The 22,961-nt window shown below is 56.8% G+C and overlaps 1 protein-coding gene across 4 annotated transcripts in view; it reads right to left on the reverse strand.

The window, feature by feature from the left end:
- The window catches only part of OTUD7A (OTU deubiquitinase 7A), a 78,569-nt gene that overhangs the window by 10,106 nt on the left and 45,502 nt on the right, over positions 1-22,961 (reverse strand). For all 4 annotated transcript variants that reach the window (XM_045581605.1, XM_045581602.1, XM_045581604.1 and 1 more), the window contains exons 5-9: positions 5,444-5,536; positions 3,473-3,627; positions 2,737-2,919; positions 1,791-2,009; positions 945-1,046 (exon numbers count right to left, since the gene is read on the reverse strand). In XM_045581605.1, coding sequence (XP_045437561.1) covers positions 945-1,046; positions 1,791-2,009; positions 2,737-2,919; positions 3,473-3,623 — 655 coding nt within the window. In that variant the 5' untranslated portion in view covers positions 3,624-3,627; positions 5,444-5,536. The remainder of the gene's footprint in view (positions 1-944; positions 1,047-1,790; positions 2,010-2,736; positions 2,920-3,472; positions 3,628-5,443; positions 5,537-22,961) is intronic.

Raw genomic sequence — 22,961 nt, forward strand, 5'->3', positions numbered from 1 at the left:
CATATACCATTGCCCCCTTCCCATACATGCCCTCCCTCCCCAGAGTTTTGTGTCCATTGGTTGTACTTATGTCCCTCCCTTTAAAAATATATATATTTTATTGATTTTTTTTTTTTTTTTTTACAGGGAGGAAAGGAGAGGGATAGAGAGCTAGAAACAACGATGGGAGAGAAACATCCATCAGCTGCCTCCTGCACACCCCCCACCGGGGATGTGCCCGCAGTCAAGGTCCATGCCCTTGACCAGAATCGAACCCAGGACCTTTCAGTCCGCAGGCCGACGCTCTATCCACTGAGCCAAACCAGCCAGGGCTGGAATGTCCCCTTTTTAAAAAAAATACATATTTTGCCGAGACCGGTTTGGCTCAATGGATAGAGTGTCGGCTTGGGGACTGAAGAGTCCCAGGTTCGATTCCGGGCAAGGTCATGTACCTTGGTTGCGGGCATATCCCCAGTAGGGGGTGTGCAAGAGGCGCCTGATCGATGACTCTCTCTCATCGATGTTTCTAACTCTCTATCTCTCTCTCTTCCTCTCTGTACAAAATCAATAAAATATATCTTAAAAAAAAATACATATTTTTATTGATTTCAGAGGCAGGGACAGGGAGAGAGAAACATCCACGATGAGAAAGAATCACTGACTGGCTGCTTCCGGCATGCTCCTATAAGCCCGCAACCCGAATGGGCATGTGCTCTGACCGGGCAATCCAACCCTGACCTCCTGGTTCATAGGTCGACGCTCAACCACAGAGCCGTGCCGGGCGGGCCTCCTTCCCACGCTTTCGCTCCGTTCTTTTGAGTCTCAGTAAAACCCCGCCTCCTCCAGGAAGTCCCCTTTGATTTCCCTAGACCCCCATCCCAGGGCCAGTTCCGCTCGGGCCTCCTCCTATCCGGACAGGTCTTTCCTCGTGCGTTTTCCACGTCCCCCCTGCCCCGTGGGCTCACCCAGGGAGGCGGCGTGCAGGAGGCAGTTCCCGTCGCCGGTCGTGGCCAAAGGCAGGAGCCGCTTGCAGCTGGTGCACACCGTGGACCACCAGTTCAGGCGACCTGCGTGCGGCAGAAGCTCGATTTATTCCGCGTTCTTTTTTTATAAAAACCACACGTATTTATGTCGATTTCAGAGAGGAGGGGAGATAAGGGAGAGGGAAGCATCCGAGATGAGGGGGAATCACACATCGGCTGCCTCCTGCACGCCCATCTTGGGCATGTGCAGGAGAATCGAACCCGGGACCCTTCGGTCCGCAGGCCGACGCTCTATCCACGGAGCCACAAGGGCTGGAGGGGTTTCCAGGACCTCAGGGGAAGGTGGGGCATTGTGGCTACTTTTCCTTTCTTTTATTTTTTAATTCCAGAGAGGCGAAGGGAGGGGGGGAGAGAGAGAGAGAGAGAGAGGAGAGGAGAGAGAGAGAGAGAGAGAGGGAGAGAGAGAGGGAGAGAGAGGAGAGAGAGAGGAGAGAGGAGCGAGAGGATTGGAGAGAGAGAGAGAGAGAGAGGTAAGAGAGTAGAGAAAGAGAGGTAGAGAGAGAGAGAGAGGAGAGGAAGATAGAGGGGAGGAGAATGATAGATAGTAATAATAGAGAGAGGAAGAGATCTAGATATTAGGATATGATATTCGTATCCATATATATCTATGTATCTTGTCGCAACTGAGTTTCCGCACCCGTTGAGGAGAGAGACGCATGGATTGGTTGCCTCCCGCACGCACCCCAACCAGGACCGGGAATTGAACCCGCGACCCTGCCAGGACCCCAGGCGCCTCTCCCGCGCCCTGTGGTCGGCGCGGCCGCTCACCCGCCTGCTCCAGGGCCACCATGGTGGCCTGCTCGATGAGGTCGCGCTCGATGAAGCCGCGGAAGTCCTCGCTGTACACGCTCAGGTCCGGCAGCTGGAAGGTGTAGATGGGCATCTCCAGGGGGCACTGCTCGCTGCTGCACTCGCTGGCCACGTGGGACCGCGCCAGCGACACGATGGCGGAGCTGGCGTGCGAGATGCCCCGGGACAGGCGCTTCTCTGCGGGGGGAGGGGCGGGGAGGGGAGACCAGGGTTCGAGTCCGGCTGGGGCGCTGGGGCGCTGGGGCCCGGCAAACAGGGTCAAACTCAATGCTCAGTCGCCACAGCCCGGCGGGTGTTAGGGTGCATGCGTACGTGCGTGAGTGTGCGTGCGTGCATGCACGTCTGTGTTCACCCGTGTGTGTGTGTGTGTGTGTGTGTGTGTCCCCTGATGCAACAGGAGGCACATGGATTTCGCTGTGTCAACAGAAAGCACATGAAATCATTTCTAACTCGACAGAGTTAGAAAACCCACGCGATCAGAATGGTCTTAGTAAGAAAACCAACAACAGGATGAGAGGGAAGCACGGACCCCCCGCCTCCTGCGCGCCCCCCCCTTCCTGGGGACCGAGCCTGTGGACTGTGAGGGAGAGCGGGAGGGAGGGGGAGAGACAGAGGGGAACGTCGATGGGAGACACATCGATGGGTTACTCCCTCCCGCACGGGCTGAGGAGCAGCCTGTAGCCGAGGGCAGGTGCCCTTGACCGGAATCGAACCCGGGACCCTTCTTTCTGGTCTGCAGGCCGATGCTCTACCCACTGGGCTACGCTGGCCGGGCCCCGATTTTTCTTTTGAGTTGAATTCGGGGAAATGCAGGCCCTCGGGAGGGGTTCTCGGTGGGACGGCCGGGAAGGAGGCGGGCTCGGGGCTCAGGCACGGGGGGTGGGGGGGCCCTCACGGCGGGCACCTTGGGCGCTGTCCTCCGGTCTCGGCGGGCAGGCGCGCTCCGCCTTGTGCCCGGGCTGCGCGGGCGGGCGCTCCGGCGGCTTCGGGGGCCGGCCCTCGTTGAAGACGTGCGGGAGGTTGGCCGTGTGCACCTGCCGGAGCTGCTCATAGTCGCTCAGGGCGGCCGACAGGTCCCAGTTCTTGCCTGCGGGCGAGAGAGGAAAGGCGGGAGGTGGCCCGGCCGGAGGGGTCACGGTTCGATTCCCCGTCCGGGCACAGGCCCAGGTTGTGGTGGGCTCCATCCGCGGTGGGGGGCGAGCAGGAGGCAGCTGGTCCGCGATTCTCTCTCATCATGGATGTGCCTCTCCCTCTCCCTTCTTTTCTCATGTCGATAAAAATGTACTTTATGTATTTATTTTAAAAAATATATATTCTATTTATTTATTTACAGAGAGGAAGGGAGAAACATCGATGAGGGAGAAACACCGACCAGCTGCCTCCTGCACACCCCCCCCCACTGGGGATGTGCCCGCAACCAAGGTTCATGCCCTCGACCGGAATCGAACCCGGGACCCTTCAGTCCGCAGGCCGACGCTCTATCCGCTGAGCCACACGGGTCAGCGCGATAAAATGTTATTTAAAAAACAGCAAGCGTCAGGGGTCCCCACCAGGGCCTCCCCTTCGCCCCCGGGCAGGCGGGGCGGGGCGGGGCGGCGCTGGCTCCCAGAGGGGGTTGGGGACGCCGGGAGGACACCTACCTTCCAGCAGGTCCCTGGCCAGACCCGGTTCTGCCCCCGTGGACCGAACAAAGTCTGACAGGACCGCGTCCATATCAAGAGTCATGGGATCGCGCAGGAGGGCCGCCCAACACTCGGCCGAGGTGGGGTTGGGGAGCAGGCTAGAAACCATCCATCTGCGGGGAGACGGGAGAGCGGGGGTCACGGAGAGCGGGGGTCACGGAGAGCAAAGGTCACGGGAGAGCGGGGGTCACGGAGAGCAAAGGTCACGGGAGAGCGGGGGTCACGGAGACGGGGTCACGGAGAGCGGGGGTCACGGGAGAAGCGAGAGGTCACGGAGAGCAAAAGGTGTCACACGGGATAGCGGGGGGTCACGGGAAAGAGCGAGGGAGGGTCCACGGGGAGGGAGGGGGGTCCGGTAGGAGCGCGGGGTCATGGGAGAGCAAAGGTCACGGGAGAGCGGGGGTCACGGAGAGCGAGGGTCATGGAGAGCAAAGGTCACGGAGAGCGAGGGTCATGGAGAGCAAAGGTCACGGAGAGCGAGGGTCACGGAGAGCGGGGGTCACGGGAGAGCGGGGGTCACGGAGAGCGGGGGTCACGGGAGAGCGAGGGTCACGGGAGAGCGGGGGTCACGGGAGAGCGGGGGTCACGGGAGAGCGGGGGTCACGGGAGAGCGGGGGTCACGGAGAGCGGGGGTCACGAAGAGCGAGGGTCACGGAGAGCAAAGGTCACGGGAGAGCGAGGGTCACGGGAGAGCAAAGGTCACGGAGAGCAAAGGTACAGGAAGCGGGGGGTACGGAGGAGAGCAAAGGTCACGGGAGTGGAGAGGAGCGGGGGTCAGGAGAGCAAAGGTCACGGGAGAGCGAGGGTCACGGGAGAGCGAGGGTCACGGGAGAGCAAAGGTCACAGGAGAGCGAGGTCACGGGAGAGCGAGGGTCACGGGAGAGCAAAGGTCATGGGAGAGCAAAGGTCACGGAGAGCAAAGGTCACGGAGAGCAAAGGTCACGGGAGAGCAAAGGTCACGGGAGAGCAAAGGTCACGGGAGAGCAAAGGTCACGGGAGAGCAAAGGTCACGGGAGAGCGGGGGTCATGGGAGAGCAAAGGTCACGGAGAGCAAAGGTCACGGGAGAGCGGGGGTCATGGGAGAGCAAAGGTCACGGGAGAGCGGGGGTCATGGGAGAGCAAAGGTCACGGGAGAGCGAGGGTCACAGGAGAGCAAAGGTCACAGGAGAGCAAAGGTCATGGGAGAGCAAAGGTCACAGGAAAGTGAGGGTCACAGGAGAGCAAAGGTAACGGGAGAGCAAAGGTCATGGGAGAGCAAAGGTCACAGGAGAGGGATAGGTCACGGGCGTGGCCCTGGGACCATGTGGAACCCTTCCCGCCCGCCAGGGTATATACACATACGTGTGTGTTTTTTGTTTTTTTTTTTAATATATATATTATTGATTTTTCACAGAGAGGAAGGGAGAGGGGTAGAGAGTTAGAAACATCGATGAGAGAGACATATCCATCAGCTGCCGCCTGCATACCCCCTCCTGGGGATGTGCCCACAACCAAGGTCCATGCCCTTGACCAGAATCGAACCTGGGACCCCTCAGTCCGCAGGCCGACGCTCCATCCACTGAGCCACACCGGCCAGAGCTCCGTTGATTTTTAGGGAGAGTGGGAGAGAGAGAGGCAGCGACAGAGAGAAACGTCATGTGAGAGAGACACACACCCACTGGTTGCCTCCCGCACGGGCCCCCATCAGGGCCGGGGATGGCCTGCAACCGAGGTACGTGACCTTGACCGGGAATCGAACCCGGGACCTGTCAGTCCTTTCTCTCTCTCACTCTCTCTCTCCCCCTTCCTCTCTGGAATCAATAAAAAATATTGTTTTTAAACATGGAATCCCTGGAGGAGGAGAGGGAAGGGGGAGGGAAGGGGGAGGAAAGGGGAGATATCGTGAAACCATCCACGATAAAAACGTATTAAAGAAGGAAATGGTGGGACCTGATGTGTGAGGCACCACCTAAGAGACTGTCTTCTTCCCTCCGTCCAGGCCCCCCGGCCGTGCCCGGGAGTCTGTCCTCTCGTCACCTCCGCCTGGGGACAAACCAGAGGAGACGGCTCGTTACGCTCACACCCTCGGGCGGGCGGGCGGGCGGGAAGGCGTGGGTGGCCCCTGGTCCCTCCAGGAGGCTTCCCGCGGGGCTGGGCCGCCCGCCTGCCTGTGCCCACACCGCGGCCTGCAGACGCTGGCCCACCGGCCGGCCACTGGCCCCCAGGTTAGCCGGCACCTACCTGCTGCCGTCCACAGCCTACAGCCATTTCTTTTTATTTTATTTATTTATTTTTTTTATTGATTATGGTATCACATATTGTCTCTCATCCCCCCATCCCCATCCCAAACCCCTCCCCACAGATGCCCCCACCCCCCTGTTGTCCATGGCCACTGGCTAGGCCCATGGGCATGCACACAAGTCCTTTGGTTGATCTCTTCCCCTTACCCCACCCCTCCCCTACCTTCCCTCTGAGGTTTGAGAGTCTGATCGCTGCTTCTCTTTCCCTGGGTCTGTGTTTGTTCATCAGTCTATGCTGTTCATTAATTTCTTTAGGTGTGTGAGATCATGTGATCCAAGAAATACCCTTGCAAGAACCGAAACTGAGACAAGCCATCATGGTTATGCTGCCACAGCCGTTTCTAACCTCCCCCAACCACCATTGCAACACGCTGCCTCTCAGCTCCCCCCCCCCTTATTGCGGTAACACGTATGTAACACGCAACTCACCGTTCTGCCCTGTGTGAGCGTGCAGCGTGGTGGCAGAGGGGCATTCCTGTGGCTGGGCAGCCTCCCCCACCGTCCACCCCCAGAATTTTAAAATAAAATATTTTATTGATTTTTTTACAGAGAGGAAGGGAGAGGGGGAGAGCATTAGAAACATCGATGAGAGAGAAACATTTATCAGCTGCCTCTTGCACACTCCCCACCAGGGATGTGCCCGCAACCAAGGTACATGCCCTTGACCGGAATCGAACCTGGGACCTTTCAGTCTGCAGGCTGACGCTCTATCCACTGAGCCACACCAGTTTTGGCAACCACAGGTGGTCTTGCTTTTCGTTCCTCACGTCTAAGTATTCTCTCCCCCCACCCCCAACCCCAGTGCTTCTCTCCTAGAATATTTGCTTTTGGTTACTACCCCATTTTATTTTTTTAATTGTTTTTATTTGAGAGAGAGAGAGAGAGAGAGAGAGAGAGAGAGAGAGAGAGAGAGAGAAAAGAAGAGAGAGAGAGAGGGAAGGAGAGATGGAGAGAGAGAGAGAGAGAGAGAGAGAGAGAGAGAGAGAGAGAGAGAGACATCGATGATGAGAGGGAATCATGGATCGGCTGCCTCCTGCACGCCCCCTCCTGAGCATCGAGCCCACAACCCAGACATGTGCCCCTGGCCGGAATCGAACCCGGGACCCTTCAGTCAGCACTGCCGATGCTCTATCCATTAAGCCAAACCAGCCAGGGCTAAAATATGTTTTTATTGATTTTATTGGAGAAAGGGAGGAAGGAAGAGAGAGAGAAACATCGATGCTGAGAGGGAATCATGGATCAGCTGCCTCTGGCACGTCGTCCCCCTCCCCCCCGGGGATGGAGCCCGCAACCCCTGGCCTGTGCCCTTGAGTGGACTGGAACCCTGGACTCTTCAGGCCGCAGGCCGACGCTCTACCCACTGAGCAATGCGGGCCAGGGCCGCGGCAGCCTTTAGTGAGGGAGCGTCCGTGGTATCAGTAGCCGGCTTTGGCTGCCGCTCTGAGAGCAGATGGCCGAGGGCGGGTGGGGAGTGGGTGGCAGGAGAGATGCCGGGCGGGCGAGGCGGTGAGTCAGGAGGCTTCAGGCTCCTCCTGCTGTGGGGGGTGGGGGAGAGGGTGGGGGAGCCAGGGGGATGGTCCGGGTGAGGATGGCAGCCGTGCGCGCTGGTGAGAAGTGGTTGGGTTCCTGACATAGTTCCCAAAAGCTGATTTAAAAAAAAAAAATGCAAAAGGAGGCGATAAACAGGAGGTGCAGGAAGGAGATGTGAAGCAAGGAGCAGGCCTGAGATGAGAGGGGTGGCCCTAACCTACAGGAGCCGCTAATTCAATTAAACGCAGAGACACCAGATGCTCCGGTTCAAAGCAATGAGTTGGCAGGCGGAGGACAACAATTCACGCATGCTCTGCCTGTGGGAGCTGTCCACGAGGTGCAGACACAGAAAAGGTGACATTTAAATGGTGGGCACCGTGCCGGCGGGCTCCGAGCATTGACCTAGGAACCAGGAGGTCATAGGTTCGATTCCCAGTCAGGGGCACATGAGCCTGAGTGGCTGGCTCCATCCTGGTGTGGGGTGTGCAGGAGGCAGCTGATCCATGATGCTCTCTCATCGCTGTTGTTTCTCTCTCTCTCTCTTTCTCTCTCTCTCCTTCTCTCTTCTTCTCTGACACCGATAATTTTTTAATTAAAACGGCAGGAAAGGAACACACTATGCAAATTGCAATCAGCAGAAAGCTGCTGTGTGGCCCGTCCCTGTCAGACAGAACGGGCTCGGGGGCCGAGGGCACGCACCAACGAGGAGAAGTGCTTGGTAATAATGAAATCACACGTCATTGGCGTAGGGGCAGAAGAGACTTGACCTTGCGGCTGACACGCTTCACCCAAGGGACTTATGGAATTTTATATTCTCGAGAGCTGACAGCTACCAAGTGTGTTCAGGGCGCACGGAACCTTTGTGAAATATTTACCCAAGAAGCTTTTCTACGAAAACGGGTGGCAATACAGTACTTACGTTATTTAAAGATAAACTGTTTATTTTTATTTTTTTTAAAGATATTTTATTGATTTTCCACAGAGGGGAAGGGAAAGGATAGAGAGTTAGAAACATCGAGGAGAGACAAACATCCATCAGCTGCCTCCTGCACACCCCCCACTGGGGATGTGCCCGCAACCAAGGTACATGCCCCTGACTGGAATCGAACCTGGGGGACCCCCCCCCCCCCCCCCAGTCTGCAGGCCGATGCTCTATCCACTGAACCACACCGGTCAGGGCAGAGATAAAGGATTTATTATATCTTGGGATGTGAAGCATATCACACAAAAAAGCCAAAGGGTTAAATCGCAGGGACCATGCTCTCTGGCCATGCCACAGTTAGGTTCGGCAGACAACTTAACAAATGCCCGCACACTGAGAAAACTCAGCGCACCCTTCTAAAGAGCTCATGAGACCCGCGTCCAAGTGACACGCGAGGTGGGGATGGAGGAGGTCACAGAGGGAGAAAAATGGGGACAGCCGTCATACGTTCAACAACAAAAGTTAAGTTAAAAAAATAAAGAAAACGCTACGATCTGGAGACCTTCAGCAACACAGAGAAATGCTCCGATGAGAATGACATTATCTTTTCTTTTTTTTAAAAAACGCTTTAAAAAATATATATATACAGTATATATATATATATATATATATATATATATATATATATATATATTTTACAGAGAGGGGGATAGAGGGATAGAGAGTTAGAAACATCAATGAGAGAGAAATATCGATCAGCTGCCTCCTGCACACCCCCCACCGGGGATGTGCTCGCAACCAAGGTACATGCCCTTGACCGGAATCGAACCCGGAACCCCTCAGTCTGCAGGCCGACGATCTATCCACTGAGCCAGACCGGTTTCGGCGAGAATGACATTTTCAACGGAAACACTTCCTTATCGTCAAGCTTCGGTCTTACCCTGTTTGTTTGTTTTCTGCCCAGGAGGGCTTAGGTATGTCTCCAGGTCAATGGACAACAGACTTGGTGGTCAGGTAGCAAGGCGGTGGGGGTGTTTGCTCGCCCCAAGGAGCGACGGTAACGCAAGAACAGGGGACGGCGGAGCGGAGGTGGAAGAGAGAGGCGTGCATCGAATGAGGGTCTTCGTCCTCTGTGCCTGTCGCTACAAACCCAGCCTCTCCTGGGCATAGTCACGCCCATACCCCACCTCCTGCTCCTTCCTGTCTAGGACGGAAAAGCAGGTGGGGGTCCCAGGCTCTGAACCCATAGGTTCTGTCCTTGGTGCTGAAGAGACACTGTCTTGGGTGCTAGATCTACCAGCCTCTGAACTGGGCCGGGCTAAGTCCAGACACTGTCCTAGGTGCTGAATCTGTGGACAAGCCCGGGGGGGGGCGGGGCGAGCGCTGTCCCAGGTGCTGAATCTATAACCGCTATCCTTGGTGCTGAAAGGTGCACACTCCCAGGTGCTGAGCCCACAGACCACTGTCCCGGGTGCTGAAAATAGAGGGCTGCCCCAAGTGCTACATCTATATATATAGACACTGTCTAATCCTGCTGAATCCACAGGCCACTGTCCCAGGTGCTGACCTGTAGGCATCAACACAGGACCCGGACCTATAGACACAAGCCCCAGGTGCTGACCCTATAGGCGCCGCTGCCCCAGGTGCCGGATTACCGGGACTCTCAAACCGGAACAGCTGTGGCCAGGGTTCTCATCCTCCCGTTGCCAAGTCTACTTTGCCAAGCGAGGATGGAAACACGGCGCCTTCCGTATGTGGTTCCTGAGGGGATGAGCTCAGGTGATGGGTGTGAAGATGTCAAGGGTGCCTGGCCCAATAGAGAGGATGTGGTGGGGGTTAGATCTCACTATATCACTCCTCCTGCTAACTGGCCCTCGTCATGGTCCGGGGGACACTTGCCATATTACTGCAAACAACACGAGGGAGGATGCATGCCAACCAGGGCCAGGAAGAGCCCTAGCCGGTGTGGCTCAGTGAATAGAGTGTCGGCCTGCAGATGGAAGGGTCCCTGGTTCCATCCCATGCCCAGGTCGTGGGCTCAGTCCTCAGTAGGGGGGACGTGCAGGAGGCAGTCGATTCATGGTTCTCTCTCATCACTGCTGTTTCTATCTCTCCCGCTCTCTTCCTCACTGAAACCAATAAAAAATATTTTAAAAAACACACGTTACTACAGACTCAGCTGACTCACTGGTGACCCTTAGGTGGGTTCACTCATATGCCTGACCCTCCCCCCCCCCCCCAAAAAAAAAACCAACAAAAAACAAAAAACCCCACAATGGCTAGATGCTCACTTGACACCATTGTACATTTGTACACTGCCAAGCGGCTTGAGACATTTTCATGGACCTCCTATAAGCAAATGGCTCAGATTTCTATTTCGTACAAATCCAAAAATGGGGCAGAGAGGGCCAGGGCCAGCCAAAAACACAATAGACACAGATTGGGCGCCGCAGAGGGGGGAATACTGGATGTAACCGCCCGTCTCAGACCCTGCCATTAGGAGCAATTTATATTACATTGGGTGGAGAAGATAATAGTATTTCGGGTCAGGGAGAGGCAGTGGATGGGTGCAGCCAGGGCAGCAGAAATGAGAAGAGGCAGACAGAGTGGCAGGCATTTGAGAAAATGAGTTATGGAGACCTTTCGATGGATGAGACATGGATGCAGTCTGATGTGTGTGTGAGTGTGTGTAGCCTGTTATGTGGTGTGTGTGTGTGTGTGTGTGTGTGTGTGTAGCCTGTTATGTGGTATGTGTGTGTGTGTGCATATGTGTGCAGCATGTGTTATGTGTGTGTCTTTGTGATACACCGTGTGTGTTTGTGTGTGTGTTTATGTGTCTGTGTGGTATTGTGTGTGTGTGTGTGTGTGTGTGTGTACCAATGCTGCTCAGGTCTTACATATGTGAGGGCCGCTCCAGACAGGTGGCCGAGACCCACACAGGAAGGGGGAAGCAGCCAGGAACCAAACCAAGACCAAACTGGGAGACAGGATGCTTAAGCGACCGGCCTCGGGAGGAACAGAGACAATACATCCCGTACCCATCTGGTCAGAAACCGCAGGCTGGCCTGGCTGGTGTGGCTCAGTGGTTGAGCATTGACTTATGAAGCAGGAGGTCCGGGTTGGATTCCCGGTCAGGGCATGTGCCCAGGTTGCGGGCTCCATCCCCAGGAGGGGGCCGTGCAGGAGGCAGCCGACCTGTTTTCTATCATCATGGACACTCAACTACTGAGTCAGGCCAGCTGGGCAAGGCAATCTATTTTAAAAACATTAAAATTAAACATAAAACACAGCTCCTGGAATAAAATGTGATATGTCAGGAACTGGACACCCTCAATGGACGTCTTCCGTCCTTCCTTCCTTCCTTCCTTCCCTCCTTCTTTCTTTTTTTTTTCATCCATCCATCCATCCATCCATTCATCTAGCTTTATACTTTCTTTTAAAAAAATATATTTTATTGATTTTTTACAGAGAGGAAGGGAGAGGGATAGAGAGCTAAAACATCAATGAGAGAGAAACATCGATCAGCTGGCCCCACCGGGGATGTGCCCGCAACCAATGTACATGCCCTTGACCAGAATCGAACCTGGGACCCTTCAGTCCGCAGACCGACACTCTATCCACTGAGCCAAACCTGTTTCGGCCTTTTTTCTTTCTTTTTTTTTTTTTTTCATCCATCCGTCCACCCATTCTTCCATCCATCCATTCACCTAGCTTTATACTTTCACTGAGCATCTTCCAGACAGTCCTAAAAGCTGGCTGGGTGGGCGGAAAAGCAAAGACAGGGTCCGAGGCATGAAGAGCAGAGCGGGGACAGGATGGTGCAGTGGGCGCACCCCCTGCTGGAGCACCAACAAAGCAGGGCACCCTGACACAGGCCTCTCTTTTGTTTCTGGAATGGGCTTTGTCCCGTACTTCGCAGCCCCTCCCATCTCCCTCCCACCCCAGCCTGGCTCCCGGCCGCCTGCCTCCAGCCCGGCACCTGGGCCTCACCTGAGCATGTCCTCCCGGAGGCCTTCCTCTGCCACATCTCACCTCGGACCCCGCATCCCTGCACCTGCTCTGTTTCCATGGCGACGCTCCTCACCTTCCCCAGGCCAGGGAGCCAGGTGCTGCCCACCGCACACTCAGCATTTGGCGAGCGAGAGCAGTGTTTTTTTTTGTTTTTTTTTCTTTCTTTCTTTCTTTTCATTACGGACAAAGAAAGGGAAGTGAAGACGTGACAGCGGAACAGAGAATGAGAAGAAAAAAAAAACACCCCATTGAAGTCTAGAGACGCATTTCCTCGCTGTCGGAGGTGGTGTTTCAAAAGACCGCCCGGAAGGTGACACGAATATCGTGAGGAACCCTGAAGTCAGTGTTCTCATCTTTTTTAAAAATATATATTTTATTGATTTTTTACAGAGGGGAAGGGGGAGAGATAGAGAGCCAGAAACGTCGACGAGAGAGAAGCATCGACCAGCTGCCTCCTGCACACCCCCCACCGGGGATGTGCTCGCAACCAAGGTACATGCCCTTGACCGGAATCGAACCCAGGACCCTTCAGTCCGCAGGCCGACGCTCTATCCACTGAGCCACACTGGTTTTGGCAAATTTTTTATTTTTTTATTTTTATTTTTTATGCCCGGCTGGTGTGGCTCCCTGGTTGAGCACTGACCTGTGAACCAGGAGGTCACGGTTCGATTCCCGGTCAGGGCACACGCCCGGGGTTGCGGGCTCCATTCCCAGTGTGGGGCATGCAGGAGGCAGCTGATCCACGGTTCTCTCTCATCGCTGATGTTTTTATCCCTCTCTCTTCCTCTCTGCAATCAAGAAAAGCATTACAAAAAAAATAAAAAAATAATAAAAGGGCCATCACAGATTGGATTGAGGTGTGAATGCAGGTGAGCAAGAACCACGTTGCATAATTAGGACCCGAGCCGAGAGAAATGAAGTGAGATGCCTGCTTATAGAAAAGGTGTGGGCAGCAGGGGTTCAGGGCACAGGCCGGTCCTGGGAGAGGCCTAACTCTGCCCAGGGCTGAACACCCCCACCACAGGCACCCACAAAGAGAACCCCCCCCCCCCCCAAACAGTAATTATACACGGTCTGCCATCATGTTCGCCTGCCAGGGAAAGCCATTCGCCGTCTTAGACGAGAAACAAAACTGCTGCCACAGAGTCTGACGTTCCCTGTCACTTTGGCGTTTTGCTTGAAGGCGAGTGAGCCGGGTTGGGAGCAGAGAAAGAAACGTTTTTAAAAAACCGAGGGTTGTCCGATAGAAGATACAGGGTCTCCTGGTGAAATCTGAATTTCAGAGAAACAGCACGTGTTTTCTATAAGTATGTCCCATACGCAAATATTTGGGATACCTTTGTATTAAAACGTGATCTGATATGTATCTATAATTCACATTTTAAAAAGTGGTTTATTATTTTGTTAGTCTTCACTTGAAGAATATATATATATATATTCTTCCCATTGACTTTTAAAAAAATATATTTTGATTTTTCACTGAGAGGAAGAGAGAGGGATAGAGAGTTAGAAACATCGATGAGAATCATCCATCAGCCGCCTCTTGCACACCCCCTGCTGGGGATGTGCCCGCAACGAAGGTGCATGCCCCTGACCGGAATCGAACCTGGGACCCTTCAGTCCGCAGGCCGACGCTCTATCCACTGAGCTACACCGGTTTCGGCTTTTTAAAATGTTATTTGTTTACTTATTTTTTGTCAGTGTGAAGAGAGGGAAGGTGGGGAAGAGAAAGGGGAACATTCATGTGAGAGACACACGTCAATGGGTCGCCAGGTTTCTTTCCCTCGTGAGCCCCAGCTGGACCGGGGGGGGGGGGTCGAACCTGCAACCCAGGTACATGCCCTTGGCCAGGGATGGAGCCTGGGACCCTACAGTGGGTGGTCCACCGGCAGATGTGCTAACCACTGTGAACCCCACAGGGAAAGGGACAGAGTTTTCCCAGCCAGCAGGGAGGGCCAGCCTTGTGTGGGCCCCGCGGGCAGGGCGGCCAGCCAACCTTCCGATGGCCGTTTTAGCCGTGGTTATGCTGGTGGGTGGGGGGAGGAGAGGGAGGTGCAGGGGGAGAGGGCCGGAGGATGCTGGCGGACCCGAGAGGACCCGGGATGGAGGGAGGCTATGGAACCAGATTGCAACGGCGCCCGAGACCCGCAGCTCCCACATGCGCGGTGGTGACTCCCTGCGATCCCGCCCGGACGGAGACAGCACCCGACCTACTTGGTGCCCGGGGGCCGCCGGTGACAGCCCTGCCACCGCTTCCCTCGTCAGAGCATCTCTTAAGGCCGGAGCCGGGAGCAGATCCCGAAAGCCTCGCGTTCCAGAGGATGGGTGGCTCCTCGTGTGAGCATCCACCCAGGAACCCGGAGGCCACGGTTCCATCCCTGACTCGGTTGTGAGCTCCATCCCCAGGAAGGGAGCGTGCAGGAGGCAGCCGATCCATGGTTCTCTCTCCTCGTGGATGTTTTTCTCCCTCTCCCTCTCCCTTCCTCTAGAAAAACAGTGAAAATATATTTAAAAAAATTTTTTAAAAAGATGCCCTAGCTGGTTTGGCTCAGTGGATAGAGTGTCAATCCTGTGGACTGGAGGGTCCCGGGTTCGATTCCCGGTCAAGGGCATGGACCTTGGTTGTGGGCACATCCCCAATGGGGGGTGTGCAGGAGGTAGCTGGTTGATATTTCTCTCTCATCGATGTTTCTAATTCTCTATTCCTCTCCTTTTCTATCCCTCTCCCTTCCTCTCTGTAAAAAATCAATAAAACATATTAAAAAAAAGAAAAAAAGAGAAAGGATGGCTTCGGTTTAATACTCTAGCGGCTAGAGCAGGAAGTGTTCACCGAAGGCTTTAAGGATGAAAGTCCCGAAGGCTGCGAAGATTTTGGAGACACAGGGGCGGGGGGGGGGGGGGGGGGGGGCGCGGTCCTGTCTCCGGGTGCTGGGACTCGGGAGGCGAGGGGCCAGGCCTCAGCAGCTGGCCGAGGGGACCCGGGGCCAGAAGTCCAGTGTGGCACCCATGGCCTCCTTGCCCCTGGCTGCTGCGCGGGGGAGGGCCTGGGGCCGGGGCAACGCCAAATCCCTGATACAATAGCACGCCTCATCTCACAGAGGGGCCTTTGTGGGCAAGTGTTCTGGATCAAAACAACAACTCCTCTTTTTTTTTTTTTTTTTTTTTTTTTTTTTTTTTTTTTAACTCTTTTCATTGATTTCGGAGAGGAAGGGAGAGGGAGAGAGAGAGAGAGAAACATCAACCACGGGAGAGAATCATGGATCGACTGCCTCCTGCACGGCCCCCTCCTGGAGACGGAGCCTGCAATCTGGGCGTGTGCCCCGACCGACCGGGAATCAAACGGTGACCTCCCGGTTCCTAGGTGGATGCTCAACCGCGGAGCCACGCATCGGCCGGACACAGCGTCTCCTCTTGGAGAAGGATCCCCCCGAGTTACGCACGCGGGACCCTGCCCAGCTCCGACGGGAAACGTTGACCCTCGTCTCCTCCTTCTCAGAGCACACGGAGGCCCCTGAGGGTGTCAGCAACCCCCGCCCAGCACCCACACAACCACCCGCCAGACAGCCGCATCTAGGGAATGGCTTACTCCTCTGCGTGTGTTTTGAAAGCCCCCGAAACAAGGAAAAGGGAGAGAGAGAGAGAGAGAGAGAGAGAGAGAGAGAGAGAGAGAGAGAGAGAGAGAGATTCCACCTGCCAACACCAGGGGACCCCCACCTGAGCCACCTTGGGAGGGATCGCCAAGTGGGGGCGGGCTGAGGGAGGAGAGCGGTGTGGACAGCTCTTCTGTAAACCCAGACTCGGAACAGCGAGGCGGAGAGAAGCGTTTGGGAAACCTAGTGTGCAGCCCTGGCTGGGGTAGCTCAGTGGTTGGAGCGTCGGCCTGGACACCGTCAGGTCACGGGTTTGATTCCCGGTCGAGGACGCATACCGCTGGGTTGCAGGATCCACCTCCCGGCCGTGGTTGGGGGTGTATGCACGAGGCAACTAATTGATGTGTGTCTCTCTCACATCGATGTTTCTCCCACCCCCCTTCCACTTTCTCTAAAAAAAAAAATCAATGGAAAAGGTATTCTTGGGTGAGGATTAACAACAACAACAAAAGCTAGGGCGCAGTCATCTGTCTTATCAGATAGATGTAGCTCGTATGGCCTACAACTGCTTCCAGGGGCTGTGATGCATACATGTAATGGAAAAGAGGAAACAGTCACTTCTTTCCCTCTTTTTAGTTGATTTTAGTGAGGAAGGGAGAGGGAGAGAGAAACATCCACGATGAGAGAGGATCATGGATCGGCTGCCTCCTGCTCGCCCCACACTGGGGATGGAGCCCACAGCCCGGGCCTGTGCCCTGACCGGGAATCTGAATCTGGCTCATGGGTGGATGCTCAACCACGCGCTGAATGAAGTGGACACATCACGGGCCCAGCAGCTGCGTGCCTCCCCTCAGACGTGTGAGACGAAGACCCAGGGCCGTGGTCGGCAAACCGCGGCTCGAGAGCCGCCTGCGGCTCTTTGGCCCCCTGAGTGTGGCTCTTCCACAAAACACCACGGCCTGGGCCGAGTCTACGTGGAAGAAGTGGCGTTAGAAGGGCTTTACGTTAAAACAAGGTGGCTCTCAGGAAACATGTCAGTCGTTGTCCTGTTGGTATTGGGCTCCGTGGTCTCATGAGTTTGCCGACCACTGGCCTAGGGAGTGGGCCGTGGTGAGGGCTGGACCCAGGAGGGAGCCTCCTCCAGGCTGGGCGCGCCCTCCCGTCACCATGGAGACGGCGGGGCCACGCACAGACGCTCCTCCAAGCCCGCCCGCCCGCCCACCCATGTGGATGCTCTCGGCCCTCCAGGCAAGTCGGGCCTCTCGCTGATGCTGTTGGACCGCTCGCTGATGCTGTTAACAACGAACCCCACGTGCTGAGCGGCAGGGGTCCCGCCTGGACCGGCCCCCCTCCCGGGAGCCCCAAGGCCTCCGGCGTCCTCCGTGATGGCACACGTGTGAGCACGCCGCCTGCCAGACTGTTCCCCGGATGAGGCAAGTCAACCGGGGCCGAGGAAAGCCAGGGGCATCCTCTCTCATCACCGACGTCTCCCTCTCCCTCTCCCTCTCTGAAATCAATACGATTAGCCATCGGCTGGTTTGTTTTTAAAATCTAAGGGCACTTCCGCCTGCAGCCAATAGAAGTGTGCCGGGTGCAGAGCCTGGCTCAGCCCAAAGCTCCAAACACATCATTCCGGGGTGTCTTCCCCCCACCCCCCAAAATCAATAGTTTGTTTTTACTCTCCCTTCCTCCCTTCCTTCCCTCCCTCCCTCCTTCCTTCCTTCCTCCCTCCCTTCTCCCCTTTCTTTCTTTTTTCTTTTCTTTTTTTTCTTTGCTAATCTTCACCTGAGGATACTTTCCCATTGATTTTTAGAGAGGGTGGAAAGGAAGGGGAGAGAAAGAGAGAGAGAGAGAGAGAGAGAGAGAGAGAGAGAGAGAGAGAGAGAGAGAGAGAGAGAGAAAGAGAGAGAGAGAGGGAGAGAGAGACACGTCAATGATGAGAGAGAATCACCGATTGGCTGCCTCCAGCACGTGCCTCAACCAGGGCCAGGGATCAAGCCTGCAACTGATAGGTTCCCTCGACCAGAATCGAACCCGGGACCCTTCTGTCCGCCAGCCAACGCGCTACCTGCTGAGCCAACACCGACCGGGGCTTCCGTGCACGTTGGAGAGAATAAGAAGGAAGAGCAACATCCAGGGGTAGTGCTTCGGTAGAAAATCATCCCCCCTCAGGGGGCTCCATGGGAAGAGAGAGGGGGTCTGGGTTTCACCCTAATTGGGCGCGAGGGGCCTGCACGGGGCACCTCCCTCCCCAGGCCCTGTCCCAGCAGGAGGGGCCCCCGTTGGGGAGGAAGCCTTCCCTCGTTTCACGTCGTCGGAAACACACTCCCGGGCAAAGCTGCCTCTTCTCTCCCCTTTATTTCCTTCTTCTTTTTGTAAAATACGTTTTTATTCGTTTCAGAGAGGAAGGAAGAGGGAGAGAGAGAGAAACATCCGCGATAAGAGAGAATCATGGATCGGCCGCCTCCTGCGCGCCCTGCACTGGGGATGGAGCCCACAACCTGGGCCTGTGCCCCGACCGGGAATCGAACCCTGACCTCCTGGTTCCTAGGTCGACGCTCAGCCCCTGAGCCATGCCAGCCGGGCCTGTTTTCTGGTTGTTTTTTGTTTGCTTGCTTGTTTGTTTTATGGCAAAATTAAACGCCCCGTAACCGAACACTTGCTGGTCTCCGGGCGAGGCAGGCAGAGGGACCGGAAGGTGCCGCCGGCCCTGAGTCCCCGTGTTAAGCCAACAGGAGTCCAACCCGTACCGGACGGCACAGGGCCCGGCACCCTGGAGCCCTCCCCGCCGGGGGCCACCTGGCTCCTTCCCTTCTGCAGCAGCCGGGTGTGTGGGGAGAAGGGGTCCGGGGAGGCACTGTGTCTCCAGCCAAGAACCGGCTGCCCCTCTCCCAGGACACGACAGGGAGGGGGCCATGGAGGAGAGATGAGGGGGTGAGCCATCTCCCTCACCCCCCAGGGAGGCCCACCTCCAGGAAGCCACCATGGCTGGCTATTCCATCCAGTATGGGCCCCCCCGCTTCTGTCTGCTCCATCACCCGGGCACAGCTTGCACCCACAGGCGCACACACACGCTCCCGGGCACGCACCGGCACACCAGTGCACACACGCGCCCTCCCTCGCCCCTCCCTTGGCGATCCTTCCCAAGGTGGCTCAGGTGGTCCCCCCACCCCACCCCCACTCCCCGCGCTGGCCAGCCACGTGGAGCGCGCCCCCTGCTGGCCCTGGTGGGAGCTGACTCAGCCTTTACACACACACTCACACACACACACACACACACACCCTCCCCCGGGGCCTAAGAGGAAATCCGTGGCCTGAAGATCCACAGGGGAGGAAAGGACAGCCCAGGCAGGGCTGGCTTCTCGGAAACGGAAACGGAAGAGGTCAGGGTAACATGCTCAGGTTGGGAGCTCCATCCCCAGTGGGGGGCGTGCAGGAGGCAGCCAGCCAGCCAATCCATGATCCTCTCTCATCACTGATGTTTCTGTCTGTCTCTCTCTCTCTCCCTCTCCCTCCCTCTCCGAAATCAATAAAAATATATGAAAGGAATGATGAAGGGTTTCCGGAAACGAGGGACGGGCGGCTAAGCATGTGGCTGGCAGGACCGGCTGCATCTGTGTTTATTTTCACACGCAGCACAGGGAGCTGAGGGAGCCACGTGGGGGTGAGCATCGCCACAAGCTACAGGGGAGAGAATGACTTGCTTTTAAGAGAGAATGGAAGCCGAAACCGGTGTGGCTCAGTGGACAGCGCGTCGGCCTGCAGACTGAAAGGTCCAGGGTTCGATTCTGGTCAAGGGCTGCAGGCACATCCCCAGTAGGGAGTGTGCAGGAGGAAGCAGATTGATGTTTCTAGCTCTCTATCCATCTCTCTTCCTCTTTGTAAAATATCAATAAAATATTTTGTTTAAAAAAGGAGAGAGAGTGGAAGGGAGGGAGGTGTGGGGGGGTAGTGAGAGAAAGAGAGAGAGAGAGAGAGAGAGAGAGAGAGAGAGAGAGAGAGAGAGAGAGAGAGATATGAGAGACCCTCCATCTGCCACCCCCACACATGCCCTGACTGGGGCCGGGGACCGGACCTGCATCCAGACCCCATGTCTGAAAGGTTCACAGCCCAGAGCCTTCACAACCAGCTTCCTCCAGGGAGACACGTCACGTGCAGAAATGCCCCGACCGTGACGTCAGAGCCCAAATGTCAGGCGCCTGTGAGCAACAGGGCAGCCCCGGCCGGGATGGCTCAGTGCATAGACCGACGGCCTGTAGACCAAAGGGTTCCGGGTTCGATTCCGGTCAAGGGCACGTGTCTGGGCTGCAGGCTCCTCCCCAACCCGGGCCCTAGTCAGGGGCGTGCATGTGTGTGTGTGTGTGTGTGTGTGTGTGTGCAGGAGGCAACTCACATCGATGTTTCTCTCTGTCTCTCCCTCGCTGTCTCCCTGAAAATCAATGGGAAAGTATCCTCGGGTGAGGATTCAAAAAAAAAACACCAAACACACCAATAAACACTCAACAGGGCAAAGTCTCCAAAAAGACACCCGTTGGAGAAGACTCCTCCCCCAGGCCCCGCCCCGCCCCGCCTGGCCGTGGCAGACACATGGGGCGCCTTCAGGAGGGGAGGCACGTGGACGCCCTGCTTGCCCCCGAGGACGGTGCCTCTCTCCTTCCCCGATGAGGCGAGCACAGGCCTCAGTGTCTCCCCAGCTCCAGTGTGAGCCCCACCAGGGCTGAGGGCCTCAGCGGGCCCTCCCTCCCTCCCTCCCTCCCTCCCTCCCTCCCTCCCTCCCTCCCTCCCTCGGGGGACACCTGCCCCATGGAATCCAGTGGAGCCCCAGACCTGGCGAGACTCCATTAAAGCAATGGCTTCGCCCAGGCTGGTGTGGCTCAGTAAATAGAGCCCGGCCTGTGGTCTGAAGGGTCCTGGGTTCGATTCCGTTTATATATATATTTAAAGTAACGGCTTCTGCCCAGGGCCACCCTGAATGCCAGGGGCCTCTGACACACCACAGCTTTCCCATCTCCTTCACACCCACCCCGGAGCCGAGAGTCCCACGTCCCTGACCAGACTCTAACGTGTGTGTGTGTGTGTGTGTGTGTGTGTGTGTGGCACGTGGTATTGCACCTTATGGACCCGCCATGCTGCTCTGGTGATGTAAAGCATGCATATTTCATCGTTGCTTTCATATATTTTTATTGATCTCGGAGAGGGAGGGGGAGGGAGGGAGAGAAAGAGACAGAAACGTCAGTGATGAGAGAGGATCACGGATCGGCTAGCTGCCTCCTGCACGCCCCCCCACTGGGGATGGAGCCCCCAACCCGAGCATGTTGCCCGGACCCGGGGATGGAACCGTGACCTCCTGGTTCGTAGGTTGATGCTCTCAACCACGGAGCCGTGCCGACCGGCTGAGGCGAGCGTGTTTTATTAACCAGCGCGGAGTGGCCATTCATTATTAAATGCAGACGTCAATAGCCTCGTCTTGGAAGTAACAGGCTTGAGTAGGCATCCAGACTGCCTTGGGGACCCGCTCCCTCTGACTCTCACAGCGGTCGGCACTAATGGAACACCCACAGCCCGCTGCTCACACTCAGTGGGGGGAGGGTTCCCCCAGAACAGAACGGGAGGGGGGAGCAAGGGGAGGTGTCGCTGTAGGGAGCTCTGCGGCCCCCAGCTGGGCGCTCTCTGCCCGATCTGGGTGTTGAACTGGCCTTGGACGCCGGTGGGACCCACAGCGACTGTGGTAAGGACGCAAAAGCCCCGGAGAAGCCCTGGCTGGCGCGGGTTAGTGGATAGAGTGTCAGCCTGCGGATGGAAGGGTCCCGGGTTCGATTCCGGTCAAGACTGCAGACTCCGTCCCTGGCCCTGGTTGGTGGGGGTGCGTGGGGGAGGCAACCAATATCCCTCCCCCCTCTCCTTCTACTCTCTCTAAAAAATCAACAGAGATGTATCCTCGGCTGAGGACGAACCAATAAAGAGATACATGTGCCAACTTAAAAACAAACAAACAAACAAACAAACACCGAAAAGCCACCACCCCCTTTCCGGGGCGGGCTGTTCCCAGATACATCCTGGTGGGGGGAGGGGGCAGGGCGGGTGACGACCAGGAAGGAGAGCTGGAGATTTCCCCGAAGCCGGCGAGGCCTGTCCGCCTCTTTCGGGACACACCACCTGCCCCCCCCCCCCCCCCCCGCAAACGGAATATCCTTACCATCTCCACCCCCAGCCCCCGCCCCCGGCTCTCGAACCGCTGTGCTTTAGCAAAACCTCAGGCCCGGCGAGTGTCATGCGTCTTTCCCTGGGTCCCTGTGCTGTGGCCCAGGCGGCTCCCGGACCCACGGGGGCTCACAGGCTCCCCAGCTCAGGCCCACAAACAACCCAAAGAGACAGCGCTGTGCTCCCCGAGGGAGGAGCGGACGGAGGGCAGAGGGCAGAGGGCAGAGGGCAGAGGGCAGAGCCGCCCGATGCCCAGGCTCCTCTCTCTCTCTCTCTCCAAGGGCTGCAACCGCTACCCGCTACCAGAGAAGGAGGAGGGGAGGGGACACACGAGCGAGTGAGCGAGCGAGCGAGCGAGCGGCCGGCCGCCGTGTCCAATGAAGGAAAGTTTTTGTGAATGATGACGTCACTGACTTCTCCCCAATTTAAAGGAGCATTGAAGGCGCACGGTGGATGCGTTTATTTATTTATTTTTCCCCTCCTCCTCCAGGGAGGAGACACTAAAGGGAAGGCCTCCGGGTTCGCTGGACCCGGAGCGGGACCGGAGCGAGGGAGGAAGGGAGGGAGGGAGGGAGCGGTGCTCCGGGCCGCGCCGGGGCCCACGCAGCCCCAGCCCGTGTGCGCCCGGCCTCATGCACGGCTCCCGGGCCCGGGCAGGGCCTGGGGAACCAGCCGGCTTCGCGAGACACCCCCACCCCCAGCGCATATAACGGGGCCGGTGCCTCCACGCCTGTCCTCACGTTCCAGTGCGGACAGCTAACGGCCCCGATCCAGCCGGGGAGCGCCGCGCCCTGCCCGGGGAGACCCCGCGCGCCTTCCCGGCTGGAGGCTGGAGGCTGGAGGCGGTGGTGGCCGCGGGCGCCTGCCCTCGGGGTCCGGAGAGAGAGAGAGGAGCCTGCAATGCAGACGCGCGC

This window comes from Pipistrellus kuhlii, unplaced genomic scaffold (genome assembly GCF_014108245.1).
Source record: "Pipistrellus kuhlii isolate mPipKuh1 unplaced genomic scaffold, mPipKuh1.p scaffold_m20_p_140, whole genome shotgun sequence".
NCBI lineage: Eukaryota > Metazoa > Chordata > Mammalia > Chiroptera > Vespertilionidae > Pipistrellus > Pipistrellus kuhlii.